This window comes from Mytilus californianus, unplaced genomic scaffold (assembly GCF_021869535.1).
Source record: "Mytilus californianus isolate M0D057914Y unplaced genomic scaffold, xbMytCali1.0.p SCAF_4, whole genome shotgun sequence".
Taxonomy (NCBI): domain Eukaryota; kingdom Metazoa; phylum Mollusca; class Bivalvia; order Mytilida; family Mytilidae; genus Mytilus; species Mytilus californianus.
In genome coordinates, this window is record NW_026262690.1 from 73,551,952 (window position 1) to 73,579,913 (window position 27,962).

At 31.4% G+C, this 27,962-nt stretch overlaps 1 protein-coding gene across 1 annotated transcript; it reads right to left on the reverse strand.

The window, feature by feature from the left end:
* Positions 1 to 622: 622 nt before the first annotated feature.
* On the reverse strand, positions 623 to 27,767 carry LOC127738505 (uncharacterized). The gene is made up of 5 exons (XM_052249798.1): positions 27,530 to 27,767; positions 13,306 to 13,487; positions 11,029 to 11,137; positions 6,451 to 6,583; positions 623 to 2,040 (listed from the first exon to the last, which is right to left on the reverse strand). Exons 1-5 carry the CDS (start codon positions 27,623 to 27,625, stop codon positions 1,949 to 1,951), a joined length of 612 nt encoding a protein of 203 aa, XP_052105758.1. The 5' UTR covers positions 27,626 to 27,767; the 3' UTR covers positions 623 to 1,948.
* Between the last annotated feature and the right edge of the window lie 195 nt (positions 27,768 to 27,962).

Below are 27,962 nucleotides of genomic sequence, written 5' to 3' on the forward strand. Positions count from 1 at the left end.
ATAGCGCTTTATAAATTGTGTGCGACCAAATGTAGAATCCAAAATGATATTATTTAAAATAAAGACTATTGAAGAAAAGGGCTGGCAATACACCTTCACATCTAGTCAAATGCACAATACCTTTATGTTCCGTTCTATCATATTACACCAAAATGCATGTAATAATCTTAGGCAGTGCTTCTATAGTTTCAAAGACCAACACATGGAAACATAACAATACTAGAAATTAAAACTGAATGTGTATACCTTCTCTCATAAAAGTTGAACATAACATGGAAAGAGTAAGTATAACTTATAAAGGTTTGAAAGTAAATATACTTTCTAAAGCCTGATTTATTAATGGAACCTGTAGTGAAGAAATGTTGTACACGAAGAATTCCCGGTATAAAACTACAAATTGCGAGAGTATTCGTATTCAATCACGGCATATAATTTTATTTTGTTGTTAACAATCATATTTTGGAGTCTGCATATGTAAGCGGAAAGATAAACTAGTACATGGATGCAATGAAATGAATGTGCCATGAATAACAAACGAAACTATTCTAATTAATATGATCATGGGTTGTTCATTGGAATACCAAATAAAGAGACTGATTGAATAATAAAAAAAATATGGTCGAACATTGAGTATGAGTTTTATTTTCCAGAAGAAGATTCTGAGTCGTTAGGTAGTTACAAAGAAACATTTTTACCATTTCAACAGCAATTATGTATGTCACAAGATGAAATGTAAATGAAAACAAAAATGTGAATAAGCAGAGAACTCGTTACTGCACACGCTACACAGTACAAAGTTACTATAATGCGTAGGACTATTTAACAAAAATTAAAAACTTAATTTAACTCGTTATTTACTAATTTGGTATTAAAATGTAATGTTAGTGAAATCATTTCTCCTTTTTCAAAACTTCATAGGGCTGTGAAAGCGTTTATCGTCCGCAAATTTTGAGACGTAGTGCTTCATACGAAATGTACTTCAATTAAGGTTTTTTACATCCAAATAAGACTACAAGAGTAGAATTACATATAGTACTTGGGGAATGTGTGTTTCATTTTCAATTTCCTATTATTGAAAGGTTGTCCAGAGCTTTTACAGCTTAATTCAACAAATTCAGAATTAAAAAATTTGCAAAATGTGTATTAAATATAATATTTAACTAGGAGTGACATAGGTATTAAATTGTTGAATGTATTCCATTAAGGATTAAATCATAGCGGCAATAGAAGTAAATTGTAAAAAAAAAAACCATTTGCACATTTCAAAATATTATTCTAGAAAGATGAACTGTGCACACGCAATTAATATCATGCGTTTTTTCAGTACCTGTCAGGGGGCTACTAGTCACATGAATACCATTCGTCCAGAAGCCAGCGCGTTGGTATTTTCATGGTTTACATGATACATTAATTATGTCTGATTTTTTTGTAAGTTTTCATATGATAATGTAATTGTGTTTAAACTAAGATCGCAGCTCAGTCATGCAAAGTTGACCTTAGACGGTTTTGGGCGATCTTTTTTCCTTACGTTTTAACGCTCTTTAACGTTTTATAAAAATTTTTTCTCGAGGGTTTAGGATGAAGGTTTCATCGGAAACAATCGTTTGGCACACGGAAGTCATAACATTATGGCATAAATATCTTTTTCAGAGAATTTCATACCAAAACATGAGCCGTTTTTTAATAGCTATTTCTACAGTTGCCTTCTTTGCATGTTTATAAAGTTTCCCCATATCATTGAAAAGTATGAAATGGGATTTGACTTTGATTTCAAACAGGAAAGAAAAGTTCTACTGGATAAGCAAATCAAGAGTTATAGCAAATTTCTCGTTATTCTGTCATTCATTTGACTGAAATATATATGACTGTTTAGATCGATTCAGATGCATAAAATAAAAAATGAATAAACTAATTAGAATCAAATGATATAAATGTATGCATTGAAAATTTATGATCGCGAACGTCTATGTTGTCTATTTCTATTTCGATTACGCTGTCTTCGATTGTTACGTTGTCTGTTTCTTCTGCCTGGTCTTCGTCCTGAAAAAAGATAAAAGTAATCTGAAAACCAACAGAGATTTAGGTTTGAAGAAATGCTCAAGTCACCAACCATTCATCTTGTGTATGGTGGAAGGTGGAATGAGAATGTTTTATTTTTTGTAATTTGAAACTCAATATACTTATTTTACCGTTTGTTTTTAATGTAAATCTGGCAGTATATTGTTTTCACTTCCCTTCTGAAGCAAATAGTTTATTCAATAAATTTAGAATCAAAGTTTATTTAAAAAAAAACATACCACCCCTTTTTTCCAAAACAAGATGAATCAGCTGTGCTTTACTTCACTTATCTAAAAAAAATGTCATAAAAGGGAATGCATGAACTAAAGAGATGTGAGGTATACGTCAATACCAACCAATCAGAAAAAAATCAGTAATTGCTATACTGTTGATATAATTTTCGTTGGAGAGAGTGCCTCCCATATATCCACATATGCACCTAACGATAGTAAAGATTTACTTTGGAATTTAAAATACAAAGAAAAAATATTATCTCGCATTTTATTATAAATGATAAAACTTTGCATCGATGGTCATGCAAAGCATTCAACACAACGGAAGTATAGAATGTCGACATTTGTTTTGTTTGTCTTTTTTTCATGTGAAGTCTAAAAAAATCTGACACATGGATAGTTTTGCATATGAAAAGATTCATGAGGTGTGTTAACTTCGATGTTATGGTAGACTTCGTTCTATTATAAGCTGATTAGAATGAAATTCTTATAACAAAAAAATTTTGTACTTAATGATAGTTTACTGAATCAGTTTACGTATTCCCATGATTTTTCTTTAGGACGGACATAAAAAACACGGAAGCAAATTACTGTCCATGAATTGCGAACAAAACAACTTGAATTGTATATTCATTGATCATGATGTTAACCTGAAAACAATTGTACTAACTTGCTATAAGTTCTTTTGTTTCCAAATGTCAAAAGCTATAAGATCTATTCAAAATTTCACTTATCTTTCGACTTCCGTCTGATAACATTGAAGTTGTTTTTAAAAGTTGACATCATTTCATCTATATTCAATTTCTTTATAATATTTTCATATGTAACTCAGAAAAGAAGTTCCCAAGAGAGTAAGATCAATTCATTATAGTGTAATTTCTACGTCAGGGTAATATTGCTGTCCTTTTTAGTTTTAACTTATTAAGTTATATGGAAATGCTAGCAATTCCCTATAAAGATGTCCTAGTGACATACAATACTTTAAATGTGCAATAATATTAATTTCATGGTTGTTGTGGAGTGGAAATGTAATCATGCGTACATTGGAGCACCACAAATAATAGATATGTTTAGTATGACAGTATAAATTTCCCAAAATCAATCTTTTTTTTTTTTTGGTCTAGATTTTTTGTGTAAAGCAATATGGAAAAAAAATGAAATAAATATGTGGGAGTAGACGGAAAGTATATTATTTAGAAGTCTCTTCAAATGACCAGCATGTGTGTTTATATGTAGCAAACAACCAGTAAAACTAATTATAACAATACAATTTTAAAAATGTACACGTGTTCAATATATGTTAAAGTTACCCCTCCCCAAAAAGCAAAACAAAAATCCTTAATGTTTGCTATACATTCGTGCGAAATTAAACTCACATTTTCCATAATTAATTTTAAAAGCTAAAGTTTATAAAATAAAGAAACTGTCCTTTATTTGACCTATTATAATAAATTCTCGATATGATATTGTTATCTTTTATGTCCTAACATAAAAAAATATCACAAGAAAATTGATTAATATTAAGAAATCTATTGTTATGCAAAAGAAAAAGAGTTAGCTTTTGGGACCGAAAATCACTATCCTCCGAGAAGAGTTTAGATATGTGACATGAACGTCGTATTGTCTCATTGTGACCTAAAGCACAACATTTTTTTATAAACTTATCAGGTAATTTGTAAAGATAAACTTGCAATCTAAATTTATTTTGGTAATTTGTGATAATTTAAAACTGTACAACGTAAAGAATAGATGCATACTTTAACACAATTACCACCGTTATCACGTATCCAACCTTCATTACATAAAGTTTAACATATACTATAGTGCAAAAAATTAGGAAATTAATTTTGTTATCGTTTTTGCATAGAATTATCCTAACATAAAATGCTAAACCACATATATTTTCAAACTAATGACGTTACATCACGAAAATTGTGTTATATGACTACAAAACAAATAAAGAAAAATGTATGAAAATGTTAAAAAAATCTTCTAAAAAATATACCAAACAGTAAAAACGGAATTACAAATTCATATTTGATTGCTCATAATCATTCCTATATATCAAATAAGTGTAAAACCATGAATGCTAATCAGTTAAAAGAATCTTTCCACGTCTTTCTTGGACTTATGGTTTTTTTATTATCCCCACATTATTGTAATTATAATGAAATTGTATGCGACTGTCATACAAGTGAGAGGTTTAGCCATAAAACCAGGTTTAATCCACCATTTTCTACATAAGGAAATGCCTGTACGAAGTCAGGAATATGACAGTTGTTTTCCATTCGTTTGATGTGTTTGAGCTTTTGATTTTTCCATTTGATAAGGGACTTTCCGTTTTGAATTTTCCTTGGGGTTCGGTATTATTGTTATTTTACTTTTGCAAGGTTAAACCAAACATAAAATTAAAGAACAGTGAAAACGAACAATTCCGAAAAAGTTGTGTGAAATTAGGGGCAACAGTAGTACACCAATGTTCAAATCTCATTAACCCATACTAAGTTACAAATCAAGGTAAAAACAAAAAATAAGGGAATCGCATTAAGTCGAACAAGAACGAAAGTGGCTTCGTCCACACCATCACCTCCTAACTTGGTGTTAATGTATCTCAGTATATTCGATATACTTGAGAGCAGGTTAGCATTTTTAGTTAATGAGTAGTATAATGATAAAGTAATTTCAGCCTTCTCATTTATAATCCTATGTGTTCATGTTTTTTTTGTATCTAACATTATTACCGTTTCCTGTATGGTCATTGCTGTAGCTCTTGCTACTCTATTTGAAATCGTGTGAAAAGTAAGGCAGACTTACTAGTATATGGAATATACGCTGCCAGATGTGAACGCATCCGGTCTATTTTTGTCTATAGTTTAAAGTATTTCGTATTCCGTCTGTATGTACTGTCATATTTACTCTGTTTTTCACCTGGACTGAACTGAAGTAACCTTCAAATTTTTCACTACATATTATTAATATATGACAATGAAGAATTTTAATGGTTTTATAACCATTGATATGATTCATTATTTTTTCATTTTTCTACTAATGATAAAGTATAACAAAAATCTGGTATAACACATGAAATATCCAAAGAAATTCAACAAAGGTCTGTTTTTTTGGAGGAAAATCCGTTCATTTGATATTGCCTGGATGACATTATTATTTAGGATTACGTCAAATGCTAAATTAAGCCAACTGGTCAAGTCAGCTTAGTTTAGTATCTGACGTATTGGACAGGTCGTGTACAATTACCAAGGCTTTCTTTTGTGATTATCTCAAATACCATGTGTATTTTGTTTTTACTATACAGCATACAACATTTATCTAAACATAATCAGTCTAAATTCCAGGGACTTTAAAGGCTAGGAAAAAAACGACATTGAAAAAGTCTATTCTACTGGTATACACTTCTAAATGAATAATCACTGACTGAATTGATATTTTTGAAGAAATGGTAAACGATCATTGTCCGTTCACGCGTTTCATAGTAATGGTCAGTACTTTGCGGCTGTTGAAAATTAAGAAAAAGGAATATGAATTAAAGAGAGAGCAAATCAACGACATCAAAATCTAACACATCAGGAGGTTAACATACAGTCTATAACAATAGACAAATGCTTAAACAATATTCCAAGAGGTTAACATACAGTCTATAACAATAGACAAATGCTTAAACAATATTCCAAGAGGTTAACATACAGTCTATAACAATAGACAAATGCTTAAACAATATTCCAAGCTCTTCAAATTGATTTCGGATCTTGTAGTGATGCAAGTAAATTCAATACATATTATCAAATATCTGCCATCAACATCAAATTTTCATAACAACAGAAAGCATTAAGATATGATCTAAGCCATTCACCGACGAAGTTCCCGACATGGAACATGAATTTGTGGCTTAACTAATTTTTTTCCTATGTCTTTATAACCAAAATCTGATGATTACAACATTAAATAAATACCAGATATTTAATATTCCTTCAAAATATATATAAGTATGTATCAACGTCTTTTTCAAAAGCTTTATAATAATTAAGTGATGGTAAAGAAAAATAAAGTCTTCATGACTATAGATTACCTGATTCTTGTATATTAGTAAGTTGTTAGTAGGTGTCGAGTCCTTCAAGCTCGTCGAGGAACTCTTCTCTCATACCTGAACATCTGTATGGTCGAACTTGGGCATAATCTGAAGAATCGAATCGTGTTGGATATGTTTCATATGTTGATTTTCCTTTTCTTCCCCTTCCTTCTACCGGGTTGAAATGTCTAGGACATGTACACAGGATCTAAATATAATATATTAGGGATCATAACAACACTGCTATTTGACATAGTATACACTAATACACATCTGAAGCCCGCCTGCGGGTGCGGGATTTTCTCGCTGTATTGAAGACCCATTGGTGGCCTTGGGCTGTATTCTGCTCTTTGGTCGGGTTGTTGTCTCTTTGACACATTCCCCATTTCCATTTTCAATTATATGTAGTTTGGCCGTTAATGTCATATGTTTGAAACGCGTTTGTTTGTGCTTATGTGATGAGCAACATTACTTACTCTCTCGTCAGTGAAGCAGCGGAGAAGTATAGTGAAAAGCAAACCCGATGCACGACAATCACAACATGTGTTTGATAAAAAGTAAAATAGCAATAATACTGAACTCCAAGAAAAATTCAAAACGGAAAGTCCTTAATCAAATGGCAAAGTCAAAAGCTCAAAAACATCAAACGAATTAAATAAAACTGTTATATTCCTGACTTGGTACAGGAATTTCCTTATGTGAAAAATGGTGGATTAAACATGGTCTTAAAGCTTGCTAAACCTCTCACTTGTATGACAAACGGTACAGAATATTGAGTGAAAGTGGTGAACAGCATTGTATGTAAACACCGTAGCATCCGTAGTGTAATGTTTTAGATATAAGAAGATGTGGTATGAGTGCCAATGAGACAACTCTCCATCCAAGTCAAAATTTATAAAAGTAAACCATTATAGGTCAAAGTACGGTCTTCAACACGGAACCTTTGCATGTTCTTTGAGTTTAAAAAATATATGTTATCCACATGAAGATAAATAAGGATAAAGATAATACCTGTTTTTCTTCTTAAAATGAAAAATGAAATAAAAACCAGGACTGTTTTCCAATATTCGCATTCAGCAGACAGATATCAACTATTATTTGGACCCAAAATTTTAATGAAATTGAAGATTAAAATTTTATGTTCTGCTAACGTTGTACACACATATGCATAATCATAGATGTGAAGTATTATATTGTAACCCGCCTACCCTTAAAACAATCTAGTGGTCGACATACGGTCCTCAACAAGGGACATGTATCTATACTATCTGTCAAGCTCTATATTATCCACAGAAAAAAGGTGAATTAATTTAACAGAAACTAATAAAAATCCCGATAAAAATTTATGATGAGGTTTTAAAATTGTAAAAAATTTGTGGAAATATAGCTTTTACAGAAATACACTTTCTGCTGAAATATCTTGATAGATGGAACATCAGTGAAAGTTTTTATTTTCAGATTAAAGACAACTTTCATCATAACCGATGATTTGCAAATTTGTCATTTATCCAGATTGTAGAAGACTTGAAGGCATCGGTGACCTTTGTACGCAAGATATTGAAATAAAACTGAAATGGTTTTATAAAGTCCGTGTATAACGCTCGCAAAATAAATCCGTTTATTGTTTATATCTGTACAAAAACAGTTTTGAAAATATGGAATTTTGGGGCTTAATAGTCATTCCCCTTTACAATGTCTGATGTTTTCCGTTGTTGCTATGCAGGTGGTGCATTGACCATTAACAATCGCATTCGATCCGATGTTCTTAGTGATGTAAATACTATAAAACAGCAGGTATAATTTTTCTTCTTTACTTTCACACAGAGTTTACTTAGAAGATTACAATATGTTATCAGCAAATCCTAGAGGTAGATTACACTATTTGTCAATGCAACTTGAAAAATCTTCATGTACAACATTGACGGATTTGTCTTTAAAGTAAGGAACTGCTGTTAAAGTAGTGAAGCATATTGACAGTTTGAGACAAATCACCCAACACTTGACGTCGTGTGAAATTATTGTGTCTACGTCAATACACCCAATGAATCTTTAGGATTACCACAAATTAGGACGTATTGGCAAAAGTAATTGAAAATAACGAGTGTTTGTTCTTTGGTTATTTTTATGCCCCACCTACGATAGTAGAGGGGCATTATGTTTTTCGGTCTGTGCGTCCGTTCGTTCGTTCGTTCGTCCGTCCGTTCGTCCGTCTGTCCCGCTTCAGGTTAAAGTTTTTGGTCAAGGTAGTTTTTGATGAAGTTGAAGTCCAATCAACTTGAAACTTAGTACACATGTTCCCTATGATATGATCGTTCTAATTTTAATGTCAAATTAGAGTTTTTACCCCCAATTTCACGGTCCACTGAACATAGAAAATGATAGTGCGATTGGGGCATCCGTGTACTATAGACACATTCTTGTTTTACAATATATTGAATACACTAGGATATACACATATACCCTATACAAACCGGAATCTTCATATAACAAAACGCCACTATATATATATGAAATAACAAAGAACAACCACTAACAAGGTTACTGACTTGAGACAGGCCCATATTCACGTGGCAAGGTTAAACCTTTTTGTTTAAACTTAATCCTTCTCTATCTTAATCTCATCAGTGGACTAAAAGTGCTCAAAAGATAAATCTCAGTATATAATAACAACATGATAGAAAATAAGACCACAAGTAAAAACAAAACGCTAACTAATGGTTCAAAATTAAATAATGTTCGCAGCTATTGTAGCATGCTCAAAATACCTAACCTGCTGATATTAAATAACGCTGGTCTTTACGTGTATATTTTCCAACTCTATTAGCTTCACACAGCATATAGTAGTTTCTTTTGCTTACATGTGTTTCGTTTAACACTTAAGAATATACCTATTGTAAGAGATATTATCAACTCAATTCCATCCTGAGATTGAACAGATGACTTTTACCATTTGTTACAATTGTGAGGGTTGAACAACCATTTAATTTGTTTTGAGTTATTTGACCATCAATAATTTTAAACGGCTGTTCTATTGCGTAAAATTTGTCTTGTACTTTCTCATATTTGTTTGGTTTCATTATTTAGATATTCTCTTTTTCATTGTTTCATCTTCACATGTTTTCTGATTGACGTTCACGACTGATCAATGGACAGAAGATTTATAGATACAGCTTTCTGCACTTAGCTTTTGATAACATAAATAGACATTCGGTTGTCATTTATAAAGATGTTCAATTTCATTACCATTTTTATATTAACCCCAGGGTCAGCATTCTACCGATTTTTATTGATATCATTTGCGGATTTTAGAGGTTTTCAATCGGTTAATATCAATTTCGTGTATCATCTTTAACCCATCAGATCTTATTTACGAAATATATTCAAAGATCGGTAATGATGTAGCATTTTATGCGTCTCCAACGCTTTGGTAATGAAAATGAAGGAAGAAATAGGAAAATCTGAAACTTGATGTTCTTTTATCAAAATATCATTTGTTTTAGATTTATCATGGAAAAGTATACTTATCAATATTTTTATTAGGTCATATTTATTACACCAATGATAAAGTAAACTCAATAATGTAAAACGTTCTATTTTTTAGATTCGTTAGGATATTGACCAAACAATATCACCTCGACGATCGCCGATGTTTTAAGGCTAGAAAGCTTGTTCAAAACAAAAAACCTGCACACGTCGGTAGCGTCTAATGTTTTCTAAATCATGGTGATATCACAGCTGACATTTCTTCTCTAAGGTGATTAAATGTCAGTGATATACTTTGATTGATTATACAAAATTACAAGAAACTGAAATTAAAAGAATGTGGGAACAAGTGAATTATCGTCTTTGGTGCTCAAAACTAAATATAATGTATATTCGAAAACTGTTTCCTAAAGAAAACTGTTGAACGGTACGTACCGGTCAATTCTCTATGTTATGAAAGTTACAGCGCAAATATGGATTGTTAAATTATCTATGAATTGTAAATAAATATTGAAATATCAGTTACATTCGAGTCAATTTCTCAATTTGTAAATGGAGATAAATGCTGCATAAATTGACTGTAGGTCAACCAAAAAAAGATGATTAACAATTATCCCTTTAGTTATTAACATTATTTTTAGATGAAGTATTCCCATATCTGTGTGGCGTTTGTCACAAAGATACGAGACGACTTCATCTTACTTATATAGAAGAAGTAAATAACTATTTTATCTTTTATCTTATTTCAAAATGAGCAATTTGTTTTTGATTAAACAGGAATAGTTTCTTTATATAAAATTTTCCAGATCCAGTAACACTTTCAAAAGAAGATGTTATATAGTTAAGGATGTGGTATTCATCTTAATTGCCCTCTTTTCAGTCATCAAACTGATACCTAATCACTGCTTTTGTATGACAAGATGAATCGCTATTCTATCTTGTTTTTATCTGGTTTAATTACCAAAACCTGAACTTTTTGCTGATAAATGATATCACTTCTAATTAAGTATTAGATACACCTATGATGGCGTTTAATTAGGTCTATTCTATTGTTTTTGTTAGTAAAAAAAGAAGATAAAACTATTCGTATTCAGTTCTTGTCGACTCTATGTTATCTGAGAAGAATACTAGTAAAAATGCATTCTTAAACATAAAATTAAAAGAATCTACCTCAAAGTATGACTGTCCATCTAAATTGTCAGAGTTCATACGTAATTGTCGGGCTGTTTGTCCTGGTCTGCAGGGGTTGTATGTGCTCACTGGTGCACAAAGAGCTTCTCTGAAAACAAAGACCAAAATGAATACTCGTTTTAAATGTTATTAGTTTAAGCATGTTTCATCTGAGCATGTTACATCAAAGTTATGGTTGAGTTTACTGCAAAAGATTGGTTAAAAATTAGAAACAGAGTCAATTGAAAGATGAACACAAGACCATGGCATAAAAGAAATTTAGAAGACACTTAATAATCCATAAATATTACATATAAATCTAAAAAAATATTAAGAAATACGAACCCCAAAATATCTGATTTAGAATAAGATATTTTGAAAGGGTAAGCAGTACATCGCATACTAATGCACCCTTTAATCAAAATTGGTGTTAAGTTATGAAAGCAATAGCAATCTGAAGGAATAGTTGTTCTATAGAATGTTTCCAACATGTTCTAGATAAGAGGTTTAAAAAAAAAAAAAAACAATATCAACAGTACTGTAACTCTAGAATGAAAACAAAAATAAATCGATTTTAAATAAATAAATTTTCTCAAAACTACCATGCTTATAATTTAATACTACAGATGCTACTTTCGTGTACATTAGAAGAAGAAAAGAAAAAAAAAACAGTTGTAAGACCAAAGAATAAAAAGTGAGCAAAATAAAAGTAGGTATTGAAGATATCGCTGCATTTAACTATCTCTTTACAATGTTGCAAGTGTCTAATGGAATACATATCTCTATATTGACATCTGTCAACAAGTACTAATAAGGCGTAAAAAATCTTTCTTATAATATACGGTCATTACTCACAACCGAATGCACCCCAATATGTTTGTGAAAGACCTATAATTTTTTCACCATTGAAGGGATTAAAACCAATATTTAGAACGTCATTCAAAATTTTGACTTGTCATCTTTAATATATTTTACAAATGAGACGTGAATGACTATCTCCATATTTGCGCTTTGTCATTTGCTCCTGACAGACGTCATCACGATTATTCATGCTACCGACTGGGAAACTGATAAGATTTTATGCTGTCTGACGACATGGAATGCTATATTTGTTTCCATCATAAAATGCCTACATTTCAGCAATGGGATTTGTTGAACTAATACGTACGATTCACTTTAATTAAGATATTATTCAAATGGGCTGAAATTGTCAATAATGCTTGGTCGACTATGCAAAACTTGTATGACAAAGGATTTCTATATAGTACAAAATAATCTCTTCTGATAAAACTAAACGATATCATACAATAAACCGACTAACTCTTATGTATTAATCAGTTTATCGTCTAAAATATATGCTTCAATCATGCAGGACTCCCAGGGGTCGGTTCTACTTTTGTTTAAGTACATTTTCCCAATTGTTTACTACTGGTACCCCTATATTTTTCTGCTTGTCCCTCCGTTCCCTTCTTGGAAATCATAGATCCGCTACTGACACCAATAAGTTTACAGTGGTAGCTGAAAATGACAGTATGTTAGTCCATATCTAACCTTCAGTTCGTTTGGTTTAGTCAGGTTTTATGGACTTCCCCCTTTTTCAATTTACCTTGGAGGTTGGTATTTTTGTTAATACATTTTGCACTACCCATGACTTTGAAATCATATTACGGGTGAATAATGTAGTGCAGGAGATGCTTGTCTGCATACGCACGTGCTTTCACTTCTTTTTAATTTGATGCGACTCCAATTGCTTTCACTCCTATATTTGCATGTTTCATTGGATTCATATAGATGAAATTACAATAACCTTAAAGGTTTTAAACATTACACAGTTTGTTGTATGCTTGTTAATTTTAAGATAATTTAACACTCGGTTTTCTAAAATTTCTCTTTAGATTCGTCTTGTTTAAAAAGGGCTAATCCATATTGACCTTAAACTTTTGAGGATTTAACATGAAACTTATAAGTGAGTGAAAGAAAAACCATGCGAAACAAAAAATGAAAAAGCAAGTGATAATGTCATGCATATGCTAAAGTTGAATATTGTCCGGAGAATAAGACAAATGTGAATAAATTGAACACATATCTACAATCACCTTACAATTCTGTTAAGGAAACACACCGTTTTGATATGAACAAAGACAACTGTGAGGTTCCTGACTGTGAACGGACAAAGTTACATGGTCATTTTTTATTTCTTTAGTTTTGTTAATGTTTTTGTTTTGTATTGAAAATTATCTTTCTGCTGTTTCTATTTTAGAAATCCTGCATGCATACCTGTGTGTTGTACTTTGAAAGATGGTGTGATCGTCATCAAAATTACAGCCATCAGTTCCTGGACATATACAGTTTGTTATATGGCGGTTTTCTGGTCGTCTTGTACCGTCTTTTAGCAATCGTCTTTGGAAAAATATATCACCACATGTAGCATTTCTAGGACAAAACTGTAACTTTGGTCTCTGAAAGAAATAAACAAAATAAGTATGGGAATATCAAATAACATTCACTTCTAGAATTTTTGTCATTCTTGATTTTCACTGATAACTGAAGTTGAAAACATTTTTTTCTGTGTTAGAACTTTGTTTATTTTACTGCACAGAACATTTTATAGCATGCATTTAGCGTTTATTGTACTAATTATGATTCAATTGCAGCATTTGGAAATCTAGATTTTCTAATAAACACACGAAAAACGTTGTTTTTGCACGATTTGAAAATAAGAAATTTATCATAGAGGAAAGTCAATATTTAATAAATTCGATTACTTATACTATAAGTATCTATGCTGAAACATGAAAAACGTTTTTCCGTTCAAAATACATTTTGTATTGAAAACTATAGAACCACGCAACCAAACAGACTTTATCACTCATGAAAAAGGATGACAATTCAAAAGTGGATTTATCTTGTCCATTTTAATTTTTTCTAAACTATAATATATGTGTAATATAAAGCTTTGAAAACCCGAATTTACTTTTAGCTTTAGATTTTCGGTGAATGAATAGTAGACTGTCTGATAACAATTGTCAGTCATTCCGTAAGTAATTCACCAAATCATATGCATGATATCTTAGTTATTTCTAAACGTAATTAAGTAGGTAAAAGGGACAGCTATGAAGAATGCCATAATGAGTCTGATGCTGGAATTAATAGACATTTTAAATACAGTTAATCAACGATGTTGATAAAACTTTTCGAGCGGACTAAAAAGCACGATTAAAATTCTAAAAGTTAATTAAATTTTGCAAAAAAAAATCAAATATCTTCAAAGCCTAATTAGAAATAATTTAAATGAACCCATTTTACCACATTTTCTGTCTTTTAAATTTGCCGTTAATTTACCAGGCAGACGCATTCGACTTTGAAAGAGACGCTCCTAGGAGCCTGAATTACTAAAGAGGAAAAATATGCCGTTTTCATATTTATTTTCTCTTATCTGGTCATCCAATTTGTTGTCGGAAATGAATTATATGTCTTAAAATATACAGGTTTTCGAGTGTTTTAAAGTGTAATGAAGGCCAATGAATTATAATTTTTCCAGTGTCAGGATCAGTTCGTTTATTTACGTTAAAAAAGGAAACTTTTTACTAAATTTCAATTCAAAGGAAGTGATTTGAAGATCTCAATATCCTTGTTTATCACTTATCTTGAAACACTCAGGATCACTCTATCCTTCTAAAAAAAAAACATCAAAAGTTCATAAAAAATATATTTAATGGGCATGATCTCCAATAAACAGTTAGTTGACCGTTTTAGTTCGTTTGATCTAATTGTCAATCTAGTATTTCTTATCATTCTGTTCATGTTTACCGTTTCTTTCTATCTTTAATCGTTTTCAAGATATCAGAAAGAAATGATGGACAAAAATTGTTAATAACGGGCAATTATAACCAGAAGGAAATCAATTGATGGTTTCAGTCATATAAGAAATTTTGCAGATCCTGTATTACTGATATATTTCCTTTACAGTTTCCGATTATTAGAATTTACGCTAAGATATCATTAAATGTAATTGGATATCCTGCATTTATCATGTTTTTTCTCAAGTAAAAGGTCAAATGCTGAAATACCTCCTGTCACCCATCCGGGCTAACGCCTTCATTTGTCTGTCTAATACATATAATAGTTTCCAAACATATAATAGGAAGAAATGCTTTAAATTGGCAAAAAAATAAATATAAATTGCATTTATGGACAATGACTTCTATAAGTAGTCAATTGATACTTCAGTTCATATTTTAGCATTCTTGTAGATTTTGTATTGCTGATTGTTCTCGTTGTTTTTAATTACTGTTTTTTTTCCGCCAATATTGGTAAAAGTCGTATTTTGAGGGAAACTACTATCATGAGTCAATTGAACCTTTCAGTCATAATATCCATATTATAGATTAGGTGTTAATGACCATTTACGATGACTACTGTTTGTATCTATAGAATAGTTTCAGGACAATTGACAGAAACGTTAAAATTGGTAAAACAAATCGTAATTGAAGGGCAAAACTAGTAAGTTCTATCATAGATAGACAATTGATGGTTTCATTCATATTATCATAGATTTAAGCTGTTATAGAGATCCAACGTAACAACATTTAATAGATACTTTAACAATCCATAAACGAGATAACAGGAATCACTCACAATTTTGAACAGTACAACGGAATATATCAACCACCAACACCCAACTACTTATTCTAATATTTGTACAAACAAAAAACAGCGAACAGCACTTGACAGGGGCAGATTCAGGCGGGGGCGTGGCGGGCGTGCATGCGCCCCCTAAAATTTGCAAAGCATGGGTTGTCCTCAGCTTAATAAAGAATATTTCGATAATTTTACCTCAAAAAAAATTTCGGAGCTAGGCGAAAATTTTTTTGAGGTGAAATTATCTGCTTGATCCAGTTGGTACAAGGACAAAATATGCGTAGTTCTCAATTCTAACTTCATACCACATGTTTTGACAAATCAGTCGACTTTTTCTTTCCTTTTGTTAATTTTCCTTTTCGTATGGAGTGTTCATTTCTAAGTTGGTTCGATGTGCGCGTGTTTACAGAGACTTATTAGATTGAAATGATCGCAGTTATTTCATTAAAAAAAAGACGATTTTTACAGTAAGGAAAACTTTTGCAATAAATCATACCACACATATTTATCATAAATCTAACAAGTTTAGGAACTATCATTTAAATTTTCTTATTGGCTTAATAAGCTTATTGATCAATTTTACAACTATAGTGTTGTTCCGTCATAGCGTTGGGTAGCATTTTCGGATTAAAACATATTCGCAAATTCATAGTTTTTGTTTTATCTTTCTGCATTAAATTTCTGTATAGGTTTGTTCTGGACATTGTTCAAAATCGTATCTTCCTATCTTGTTTGTGTCGTCGCTGTTAGAAAACGTCTTCAAAAGTACGACCACCGATATTAGAGGTTATAGAACGACAAGATATCAATATCAGTGGGTCAAACATAGTTCGGGGTTGCTTTTAGTAACTGTAAAAATTTCTTAAATACATTAACGTGTAGAATTGTTTTGATTCTACTTTTATTTTTGTAAACAATTTCCGTTATTATGAAGCAAAGTAGTTTTCCTGTAGAGAGATTTTTTGTTGTGAAATTTAAAATAACTACAGCTTTAATTCAATATGTCTTATCTACGAAGTTTAATCCAATTTAAGGAATGCATGGCTTATAAAATATTAAAATCATGATTAAATCTGTGTAGTTAAAAACATTTTTTTGTTTTTGCTTTTATTATGGTGTTTGATTTGCAATTTATGCATTACAAAATAAATCGTACAAGACATGTATATGCTAAACAAGTCTTGTAGATAGAAAACTTTTTCTAATCTTCAGAGGCGCTTAAATAACAGGCTAGAGCTCGCTTCGTTTAACACTAAAGGGGCATTACATTTGTGAAACTGAAAGTTTATCTGTAAATATTTATGATATATGTGATTATCAAAACATAAAATGTCTACACAGCCAAATTTCAGTCACGCGAATTTAATGTAAATTCTGAGTTCATGCCAAAAGTTGATTTTAATGTGAGTTTCAAGTGAAAAGAGGGAAACAAAAAGTGTGGAAAATTCTACAAAACATCAGTCTGTCCATGGAAGTACTTCTTTAATTTTGTTAGGTCAATATAGTCTTTCCATGGCCATATACTAGTATTAACACAGCATATTTGATTTGTTTATTGCATGTATTAGATATACCTATGAGGGTGTTAGGTGTATTTAATCCAAACAAAGATATTCTGGTTAATTCAAAAGGATAGATTTAAATAATTTTGACCTTATTTTATAGAAAAGCATGATAAATGCAGGATATCCAATTACATTCAACAACACATTAGAGTAGTGTAACAATATATATGATTGCTTCAGGCTTTATAACTTCTTGTAATCATGGGAAAACCGAGAGAAAATGTTAAAATTGTTATATTATAAAAATATTCATAAAAAAATACATGTTTTGCTATAAGATGTTGTATTCACCGGCAAAGGTATTGATGGGAGCGTAATTTACTTTTGGCAAAGGCTGCTGTTCATATTTAATTCTATCCACAAATGCCTCCTATATAAAAAAAAAATACAATTTTGCAGACTGCAGCTAAAATTCCTCCTGTTGGTTTTATTGCTTAAGTATAGTAACAAGTGCATTTTGTATAATATCAATTCCATGTCACATCACTTTTATTCACAATCAGGGGCTCATTCGAGATGGAAAATATAACTTAGTTTTTGAGTTGCCATTTTAATGGACATTGTTGTAGTTATTTCAGCAGCAGTATAAGCAATCTTAGATCAATATCAGAAAAATATATTTTTTTTTTGTATTCGACACGAAACTTTATACCATGCCCTGGCCTTCCCCACGGTTTCTCAGCCTCATACAAAAAACTGAATTAGCATATAAATTTTAAACGATTGTAAACTTTAATATTTTTGCTATTTCAAGGACAAAATAATGATTTCAATTCGCGTGAATATGCCGATAACATGCATTTATTGTGCATTTTACAACCAAGGTACAACGTAACAATTTATCAAGAAACCCCGCCCTTTCCATGTTCAGCCCCATACAGCTAAGCCTATTTTTTTTTACCAATCAACTTAACGTTATATAATCTTTAAATGATTTATTTTTTTTTATATTAGTTTGAGGACACAGTTATGGCTCTCCTCCTTTTTTTCGCGCGTGAATATGCAGATAGTATGATTTTATCACAAGCATTGTATAACCAAAATACAACGTAACCATTAATTCATGTGAATATGCCGATAGCATGTTTTTATTGCTCATTTTACAACAAAAATACAACGCAACCACTAATTCGCGTGAATTAGCCGATAGCATGCTTTAATTGCCCATTTTACAAACCAAAATACAACGTAACCATCAATTCGTGTGAATATGCCGATAGCATGCTTTTATTGCGCATTTTACCACCAAAATACAACGTAACCATCAATTTTCGTAAATATGCCGATAGCATGCTTTTATTGTGCATTTTTCAACTAAAATGCAACGTAACAATTAATTAGAAAAACACATCCCAAAATCAACTGGAAAATTTCACGTGAATTTCATGCTGCGAAAATATTCAGATAAAAAGAGCAAGAACCACGTTTAACATAAAAAGTGCGTTGCATGCTGAAATAATAACATTCGCAATGCATTCCAATATCATATTTTATTTCCGTATAAAATAGCAACTATATAAATATAACAAGATGTGGTATGATTGCCAATGAGACAACTCTCCACAAAAGACCAAATGACACAGAAATTAACAACTATAGGTCACCGTACGGCCTTCAACAATGAGCAAAGCTGATACCGCAAAGTCAGCTAAAAAAGGCCCCGAATTGACAAATGTAAAACAATTCAAACGAGAAAACTAACGGCCTATTTTATGTACAAAATAATGAACGAAAAACAAATATGTCACACAGCAACAAACGACAACCACTGAATTACAGGCTCCTGTCTAGCTATGACTACTAGTGACAAAATGTGTTACGGTCAATGCTTTTACACCCAATAAAATTATAAAAAAAGCATTCAATCTTAAACAAACCTAAATTACACTGCTTTGATTTGTCATTTAACTATAATGATGAAAAATAAATCCACTTATAATATTCCATATGCTAAAATCTGAGAAATTCCCATTCATTTAACACGCACCCGGATTAAATAAAAAAGAAATGAATAAAACTAATCAACGCAACTTTGAATACCTTAAGCAAAAACATTTCACTATTAGGATGAAGCCTATACTTCTGAATTAAGTCGCGTAGGTTTTTTTATTTTATTTAATTTTTAATTTTTTTTTCTCGTTGTCCTCTTTATATATGTTACGCCATTTCATTTTTTCTGAAAGGAATCTGATGGATTGGAAATTTGCATTATTATTGTAACAATTATCAATGTTCAGGAATGTGACAAATAGTACTATTCACTGTGATGAACAATAAACACTAGATGATTTTCCTTTCACTTATTTTCGCATAACTCTTTTGAAGCTTTGAGGACAATGCTTATATCTAGACATATCCTTTATAGTGTTTCGATCATACATCATGTATATGATTGAACTTATAAAAGACTTTTTTTCCAAACTCGTTTGAAATTGAAGACAGATCGTCCCTTGTGTATTGTCTTTAAATACATGCCTTTAAATAATCAATCACAAGAAACAGTTGTGAATCTTTAAAAAATCTACACGTTTTTATTTTTATATGTTATTTCAATACTAATGCGTAAGTTCAATAACAACTGAAAAGATGGATCATTTTGAAGCATAATGCATACTTTCATAACTATTCAAATAAGGTCAAAGTAAAGTCGCTCTTACAACAGTTTTATACTGCAACAAGCTGTGTTTATTTCCTAAATATAGTAACAAAAAAATAAGATTGAGAATGGAAATGGGGAATGTGTCAAAGAGACAACAACACGACCAAAGAGCAGAAAACAGCCCAAGGTCACCAATGGGTCTTCAACACAGCAAGAAAATCCCGCACCCGGAGGCGTGCTTCAGCTGGCCCCTAAACAAAAATGTGTACTAGTTCAGTGAAAATGCACGTCACACTAAACTCCGAAACATATAATAGAACTAACATAAAAAAAAAACCACAAGATTAACAAAGGCCAAAGGCACTGACTTGGGAGAGACATGGGTTAAACATGTTTTGTGAGATCTCAACACGCCCCTATACCTCTAGCCAATGTAGAATCAACAAACACACAGCAATACGCACAGTAAAACTCATTTTAAAAGAAGTCCGAGTCAGACGTCAGAATAGGTAACAGAAGAAACTAAGCAAAATAACAATGATTCATAAATTAACAAAGGACTACTAGCAGTAACTGACATGCCAGCTCCAGACCTCAATTAAACTTATTGAAAGATTATGTCTTCATCATATGAAAATCAAGCACAATCCCTCCCGTTAGGGGTTTAGTATCATACCATCATACAATATATGAGAAGAACAAATCCCGTATCATGCCAACAACTGGTGTCAGAATAAATGTGTTTATTTCCGATACACAGACCCTATGAGTGAATCAATATTAATTCCAAAATATACCATCTTTAATGACCTGACAATAGCCCTTCTGATTAAGTCTGTTTTAGGGTTTGGTTAGGGTTTGAGGTGAATGACGACATTTTTGTGCTTTGTATAGAATATTACCATAAAAGATTGGATGTTAAATACCTGAACGTATAAGATGTCTGCATGTTGATTTATATTTACGAATGATGTCCATGTACCGATGTTAAATCTAGTAACTGTTTTGACTAGTTTGTGATATCGAAAACCCTGGTAAAAGCTATATTTTGTGCAATGTCAATTTCATCATGGATCACGTTTTCCACAATCAGGGGTTCATTTAGGGATGAAAATAAGTTTAAAATTTGTGCTACAATTTAATTAGCAATCAATGTTTTGATTTAAGTTGCAGTATAAAAACAATATTAGGTCAATGTCAGAAAAATATAAACTTTTTTGTATTCGGCACAAAACTGGGGAGGGGCTCGGTAAAACCTCGCCCTTCCCCAGTTTCTAAGTCTCATACAAAAAAGTTTATATTTTTCTGACATTGACCTAATATTGTATATTTATTACGACAGATTTTGATGAAATGCCACATGTAATTGATTTAACTGCAAGTGAGAGACATTTTTTTTTAATTTGAAGCATTTAACTCATATTGACCAACAAAAGAAAAGTTATATAGAAGCTGACGTTTAAAAGTCAATTGTTTTATTGTGGTAATCTATACACATATACGTCAGCTGCGTATGTTTTTAAAACGTGTTTGTTTATGGTTCCATGTAAAGACTACTATATGTTGAAACAGTTAAAAGCTACCCAGTCCTCAAAGTAATATTTAGACTAGCTTATAGTATCATCAATATCAGATTGTGTTGACTACTACGCAGTGTTTGACCAATAGAAGTTTTTTTTGTTTTTTGTTTTGTGTCGTTGGGTTTCTATCTAAATGACGTAAGCCCCACATCTCTTATTATTCATATTCTAAATTGACAACACAAAAAAAAAAAAAAACAAACAAAAACCAAATTTTAGGTCACGTTCTTTTACAAGGCTTTACTCACAACTTTTTTACAAACATTCTTTTCTTTCGGAAAGCTACCGGTGCCACGTGCAGATCATGATAATGTTAAACCTTCCAGGTCGGCCGATACAAGTTCTGTATTGTTTGTGTTGTGTGTTGTTGTCTGTGTGGTTACATCGTACGTGCTGGTCTTGATCTTACTTTTAGTCGCCCCTGTCTTGTATTGTCCAATCATGAGCTATTGCATTATGCATAGTCACCAGATGTGACCCGTTAATGTATTTGAACAGGAGATATACGCCGGAAATAGCCGACTCTTCCGGTACAAACGAGTTACTCGGTTTTGGCAAAGTTGTAGTTGCTCAATCTATAGTGTATTGGGAACTGCTGTTTTGTCTGTTTTTTTTTTATATGTCAATGGACCAGCATTTAAGAAATTTGTACACGAAACTTTAAATAAATGTCCTATTCGCTGTTCATGGCAGACTTTAGTTTTAATGCGGTGTGTACCGATAATTTTCAGAAAGTAAAATTTGAAGAAATTAGCGTTATTTCATGGTTGCAAAATTATATTCGCATCCCCTAAATATATCAATATCAGTGGCGGACCCAGTGGCGTCGAGGGCGTGCGCCCCCTTTTTGATCGTCAAAAAATTTAAATCTCGTGTTTTTCACGATATTAATAAATTTGAAGTATATTCGTGAAATACCCCCCCCCCCCCTCCTTTTTTTCATTTATCCTGGATCCACCCCTGAATATTTATTTTTAAACTTTGAAGGTTTTTTTTATTATTGTTAAGACTGTTATAATTGTTTTATACTAGACTAAGTAATCCATTTCCCTTTTAGCAAATCAACCAAGCAACTGTAAAATTATGCAATTATAATGCATTGGGGAATAAAAATACATTTACCAAACAGTTACATAATAAACTTTTGGTTGTTAAGAGCATACAAATTTCTTTAAGTGTTATCAGACATCCTATTATCTTACCACCAATTTGGTCCATTTTTTTTGTAAATTTTGTCGAATTGAGCAAGTGAAAATGTCATCTCTATTTACAAATTGTATTAACTAAAAACTTTCAATATTTCAGACACTTATATTTATAACATAACCATAACATAATGTGCTTTTATTTATTTCTCCACCAGTGGTATTTATAATTTACAATACTAAATGTAAAAGGTTTCTTCATAGATAAGATCGACACATCAAAACAACACGTAAACCAATTCAAGTAACCGATTACGTATTAATAAATATATATATATATATTTATCTGTTTAATTTATTTTCAACTCTCTGACTCCAGACACCTTGTATTTTGACATACTGTAATGACTTGTCTGTTGTTAATATGTTGCGCTCTTGGTGTTGTTTGGTTATTTCTGTACGTATGTCAAACTGACCGACATACACATTTGATCAAAGATGTCAAATTTAAAAGCAACTCAGTGGCATAAAAAAAAGACTTCTAAAGGTCAATTTGTGGTCTACAATAATGGAGAAATATCTATACAATATGTAAAGCTCTTAAATCCTTCCGAGTCTGGAAAAAAAATCTGTGAATAAATTTAACAAGGACGTTCAAAGATAAGTTATAAAAAATACATATATTTCGTTTAAAGAATAGCCTAGGCCATGATGATGTCGGCCAGGATGAAAAAAAACATAGAGCGCATCGACACGGAATACAAGGGCGCAAGATGAAACGCTTATACAACTTACAGTGGTCCAATATACATGTATGTAGTTTTACGTACACTAAATAATAGTATGATATGTAGGTAAAACATTTAAAATTGAATTCTCTTAAAAATATAAAAGATATACGGCCAATGTACAAGAGACAAAATCTCAAATAAATCGAGCAAAATTAATAACTGAAGCTAACCGTTTTACAATGTGATATTGAGCGCGTTAGATCAAATCCATGAATTATGGAAGCATTGTTAATGACGAGACTACCTGTGTTTTGTAAACGTCATTCGATAAAATTGTTCACAGATTTACGCATACTTGTGCACCATAGTTTTTTTTTATATTACGACATTTCTATTCCATTAACTTTTGATTTTTTTTTGCCGTTGACGCGTGCTTAATACTTATACTTGTATATTTAGAACATGTTTATTCAGGCCAAGGATATTACGAATTCCACGTACATTAACTTAAAACCATCTATCTAAATATTCTTACAATAAAACCCATAATTAAAAACGGATATTGTCTGTATGAGTACGTAAATCAAAAGTATTGTGTCGTGTATTAACCATAAAATAATAATTAAACGAATAGTAATTACCGGACAACGACATTTTAATGTCAAATTGTTCCTAATTTTTAAACCTAGGTCACCATTTACCATTAAAATTCAATAATTAACTGCTTTTCAGAACATCCATAATAAATGAATGGAACTTAATATTGTTTTCAGTTAATATAAAATAAGGAGATGTGGTATGATTGCCAATAAGACAACCATCCATCAAAGCCCAAATGACGTAGATTTAATCAACCATTGGTCACCGTAAGACCTTCAACAATGAACAAAACTCATGACAGTCAACTATAAAAGGCATGTTTCGTAATTGATGCCTTTATGGTCTTAAATATTATCTTTTAGACAGGACTAATGGACATGCATCTATAATATAAAAGTTACGATTCACCGAAAGAGATTTTTGTAATAAACGACGAAAGGAATACTCGGAAATATACATTAGACATTAAGTAAAAATATACAAATGTATACAGCTCTATAAATAATTAAAATTGTAATAAAAAAGTAGTAATCGGCTGGCGGTGGTATGTCTAAACAGAAACGAACCAATATTTGTATTGCATTACTTGTGCTCAAAACACACGCACCTATGCACTTGTTTTATATATCTTAAGTAATAATATTGAATTCATCATGTATTTCACTAATAAAGTTTATTAGAAAATCAATTTCCTTATTCGTATATGAAAGAATGAAAATTTAAACAAAATGTACATGTAAATCAAATGATAAGAAAATATTTTTTTTCCAAAAACACAATTTAAGCCAATAAAATGTTTCTGTATAAATCTGTCGAGAGAAGGTACAATTTCATTGGCCTTTAAGCGAAGGAAATTTCTCTGCAAAATAAAAATAATGTGGAATGACTGCTAATGAGACAACTATGCACCAAAGACCAAATGACTTGGATGTAAGCAACTATAGATCACCGGTACGGCCTTTAACAAACAGCAAAATCCATACCGTATAGAAAGCTATGTATGATCCCGACAAGACAAATTGTAATAAATATACAAACGAGAAAACCAAGATGTATGATAAAAAGAAATATGACAGCAACCAAAAACAGCCATCGAATTACAGGCTCCTGACTTTGGATAGACACACACAGAATATGGCAGGGTTAAACATGATTACGATTGCTAAACCATTCTCTAACCTGGGACAGTGATGTAACAGCACAACATAAAAACAAACTAAAAATGTTTTGGAAAGGGTTGACTCGTCTGATCGACAAAAAGCACAAATAACAACTAACAAAATAAAAGTCGCAAAGTATCGATCTAAGAGTACTCTCACTGTTACCGAAAGCTAACTCAAAGACAATTAAAACTAATAAATAAACCATGTTTCCCAGAATGAAATATCAATCAGTACACATCCAGCATATTTAGTGTAAAAACGTTATAAACAGTCTGAGAAAAGCATGACATTGTGCAATGCTAAAATAGAAGTTTATATTATTAGAATTGGAAGATTTGTGTTTAGGGTTTTGTTTTAAGGTTACTATACAAATCCTTGCGTTGACATAGCTATCTGTTATCCAATATAGATAAAAGAAGATGTCTGGTATACGGTAATTTACCGACCGTGCGAGGGCTTTATAGCCAGTCAAGGTCGTTAAAAAAACTCCAATATGTATACGGTAATGAGACAGCAACACAACAAAACGCTAAACCCCAAAAAACAACAAGAACATTCAGTTTGCAAAAGTAAACAGGTGTGTATTTTAAAAAAATGTCAACTCATCTTTTTCACCCCTTGTCTAGATTTAATAGAGGCAATCAAAGATCTATTTTCTATCAACTCTAAATTCCCCAAAAGACAAAAAAAAAAAAATAATAAAAAAAAAACAATGACACATAAACACACAACTACTGGCGATGATATTGAATTGAAACGAGAACTCGAACATGTGATCGTGTTGAACTTGTATGAAATAGAGGTATAAATGTCAAGTCGCACGTACATTTATTTTTACTACAAATTGCGATTTCACAAAACGGTGTATTTGGGATTTGCTATATACAGGGTAATAATCACACCTAAACTTCGTCATTATACAGGGATTGACACTATTGAATTCAATCATTGACCCAAAAAAAATATATCTACAGTAGTTTCCGGTTGTAGTAAGAAATCAGGACGGATTCAAACAGAAAGATTTTGAAAGCAGAGAAAACCATGCATCTTATAATCAGCATGACTTTATCAAATGACAATAAGAATACTAAAAATCCAGGATGAAAATAAGGAGTAGGTAATTCAGTCACGGACCCGCGATGTCGCCGGTATGTTCTAGTAGTTATTTAAGTTTTAGTGGTGTGGTAAAAAGTAAACAAACACGAAAACCCACGATTTTGAAGCGCGACTCAGCACGAAGTTACGCTTATCTTGTTTTAATGCTTGTATACATATATATAGATTTCAACTGCAATATGAATCCGGTGACTCCACATTAATTTGAAATAAACAAAAAATTCACTAATATCATAATACTCTACCTCGCCGTTTCAGAATCTATTGCGTTCTGGGTAATATTTCCAAAGCGTACACCAAAACATTGTCATTCAATTTGGTTTAAAACGTTCTAAAAATGAAAATTCAACCAATGACGTGACGCTATTTTTATTTTGGTGTACGAACAATGAGATCACTCATAGTGCTTTAGATTCTGAAAAGGCGTATTGCAAACCTAAAATACTTTGCCTGATGTATATGAAAAATTCATAATGTAATTCAGTCAATATGCAACCTTAAAAAAGTAAAATATGTAAATTGTGTAATAGACATTTCATATGTATTACATGAAAGAAGTTTGTATCTACGGATTTTAAAATAACTAGCACAAATTATTTGATAAACCATGTGTAACCATTGCACAAAGCATAAAGGAAGGTTAAGATAGTGACGAATTTGCTTAACTTTACAAAGTAGTTGCATCAGAATGCTCTGTTCGCCAGATTTCCAAAATTTTATTTAATTTTTCATTAACTAAACACAAGATATCAGATAAAGGAATACAAAAATAACATTATTGATTGATTCTGAGGCAATATTTATCCCAGAAATTATTCAAAACTGACAGTAAGATTAATGGTAAGCAATTTTACAAAATGATTTCGTTGTATTCACAAAAACTATAAAATTAAAACATTTTATTTTAATATATCAAATGTATCTTCCTAAAAATCCATATTTAGAAAAACTTCCTACAGCCAAAATTACATTGGAATTATTGTTTCGGCAATACCCTTTTAACTTGATTTTTTTAAAATTTCTAACAAATTATTACTCTTTTGACAACAACACTAAAAATAATAACTTTAGTTATTTGAGCATCAAGGTTTTAAAGCAAACTTTATATCTTATTTTAGACGCAGCTGCAGTCGTGATTTGCATGTAATAACCTTGTCAGGGTGTTGACTCTCGGATCAAAATAAAGTTCAACATGACATTTGCATTGGAAAAGGTCAGGCGCAACTGAGAGCACTATCACATAATAGTTACACAAACAAACAAAAAAATATAGAAATAACAGAATTTATTATAATTCGATAACAAAAAGAAAGAAAGATGGGTTTAAAATAAAGAAAAGAAGAAACAAAAAGAATATTTACCGACACGAAATCATTCCTAACTTCTTCTGAATCATCTTGTCCAAACGCATACGTTACAAAACATCCGACAACTATACAGAGTCTTACTAATTCCATAATAACACAAACTGTCAACGATATTCTCAAACTTTTATTCGCCTAGTTCTGTTACTGTTATAATTGACTAAATGAACAAAGTAGATGGTAATATACAGGTTGGGTAGGATGTAACTTACTTATCGATCGGTACGGCGTAATCTGACTGGAGGGGAATAATGATAGACCACTAAAATAGCACGGAGATAGTTATGACAGGAACAAAAGAAAGCATCGTTTATCGGAACTACTTAAATGTGATCATTTAGGAATTAAAGGGTATAGTGAATGGTTATTTTTAAAAGTAATCATTTATATGTCAACCCTAGTGACGTATTAAGCGTTTAGGTTACTAGTA